General features: G+C 53.8%; 1 protein-coding gene across 1 annotated transcript in view; it reads right to left on the bottom strand.

Annotated features, from left to right (window-relative positions):
• The window catches only part of LOC108795014 (perilipin-2-like), a 10,658-nt gene that overhangs the window by 4,673 nt on the left and 4,486 nt on the right, over window positions 1-1,499 (bottom strand). Inside the window, exon 3 of the mRNA XM_018566181.1 lies at window positions 337-419. Within this exon, the coding sequence (XP_018421683.1) occupies window positions 337-419 (83 nt within the window). The remainder of the gene's footprint in view (window positions 1-336; window positions 420-1,499) is intronic.

Below are 1,499 nucleotides of genomic sequence, written 5' to 3'. Positions count from 1 at the left end.
GGGGGAGGGGACATTAGAGTGTAAGCTCCTCTGTACAGAGACTGATGTGACTGTGGGGGGGGGGACATTAGAGTGTAAGCTCCTCTGTACAGAGACTGATGTGACTGTGGGGGGAGGGGACATTAGAGTGTAAGCTCCTCTGTACAGAGACTGATGTGACTGTGGGGGGAGGGGACATTAGAGTGTAAGCTCCTCTGTACAGAGACTGATGTAACTGTGGGGGAGGGGACATTAGAGTGTAAGCTCCTCTGTACAGAGACACGTGACTAGCTCAGTGTTGTACAGCACCGTGGTATATGTCAGCGCTATATGTATATTATACAAGTCACCAGTTACCTCATCGGCCGGCTGGTCCAGTACAGGAAGTTTTTTCTCCAATTGGTCCACCACTTGAAGTGCCACGTTATTGGCCGCTGCGACTGCAAATCAGAAATACGTCACCGTCAGAGGTATGACGCCGCCACCCCTCTACACACTCCATGCATCAATGACTATTTACAAAGCAGGTGACGGGTCTTTTCAGCCCTCAATAAGATTCAAAACCCGACCTGAAAACGTAAACCACCAGACTGATCACTGTGGGAGGGGAGACTGAGGAAATGCTTCCTCCTGCCTGCAGCAGACTGATCACTGTGGGAGGGGAGACTGAGGAAATGCTTCCTCCTGCCGCCAGCAGACTGATCACTGGGGGAGGGGAGACTGAGGAAATGCTTCTTCCTGCCTGCAGCAGACTGATCACTGGGGGAGGGGAGACTGAGGAAATGCTTCCTCCTGCCTGCAGCAGTTCTATCACTGGGGGAGGGGAGACTGAGGAAATGCTTCCTCCTGACCTGCAGCTGTCTGATCATTGGGGAGGGGAGACTGAGGAAATGCTTCCTCCTGCCTGCAGCAGTCTGATCACAGGGGGAGGGGAGACTGAGGAAATGCTTCCTTCTGCCTGCACCAGACTGATCACTGGGGGAGGGGAGACTGAGGAAATGCTGCCTGCAGCAGACTGATCACTGTGGGAGGGGAGACTGAGGAAATGCTTCCTGCTGCCTGCAGCAGACTAATAACATCATCTGCTATGCAAAGTCACTGACTGGAGGTGAAGTTGGGGCTCTTTTTGGTAATCACAGCCACTCTCTGGTGCTGCTTCTCCCACCCCCAGTCTAAGCTCCGCCTCCTCAGGTCTAGGTCAGGCACCGGCTCTGCTTGTGTTTACAATGAAATAACATGAATCTGCGTCTTGTATATTGAAGGCAGTGAAGGGGTTATTCAAGAAATTGGACTTGTGGTAACGAGCGCGGTAGCAGTCAGCGGCGACGGTGGGATAATCGGCGTTGTTAGCCGGGCCCGGCCTCCCGAGGGGCGCAGCCAATTATTTTGCGCTCAGCATAAGAAGGAATAATTTGTAAGTCTCTGGAGGTCTCCTCGGCGCCCGCTAAGACACGAGCGAGGCCGATTTACACCGCAGCGGCGCCTCGCTTCCCTGCGCACATGGCAAAGCCAGAGGTCCC

The sequence above is a fragment of the Nanorana parkeri genome, unplaced genomic scaffold, assembly GCF_000935625.1.
Source record: "Nanorana parkeri isolate BGI_ZX_2015 unplaced genomic scaffold, ASM93562v1 scaffold923, whole genome shotgun sequence".
In the NCBI taxonomy this organism is placed as follows: domain Eukaryota; kingdom Metazoa; phylum Chordata; class Amphibia; order Anura; family Dicroglossidae; genus Nanorana; species Nanorana parkeri.
This window is presented reverse-complemented; position numbering and strand designations above follow the sequence as displayed.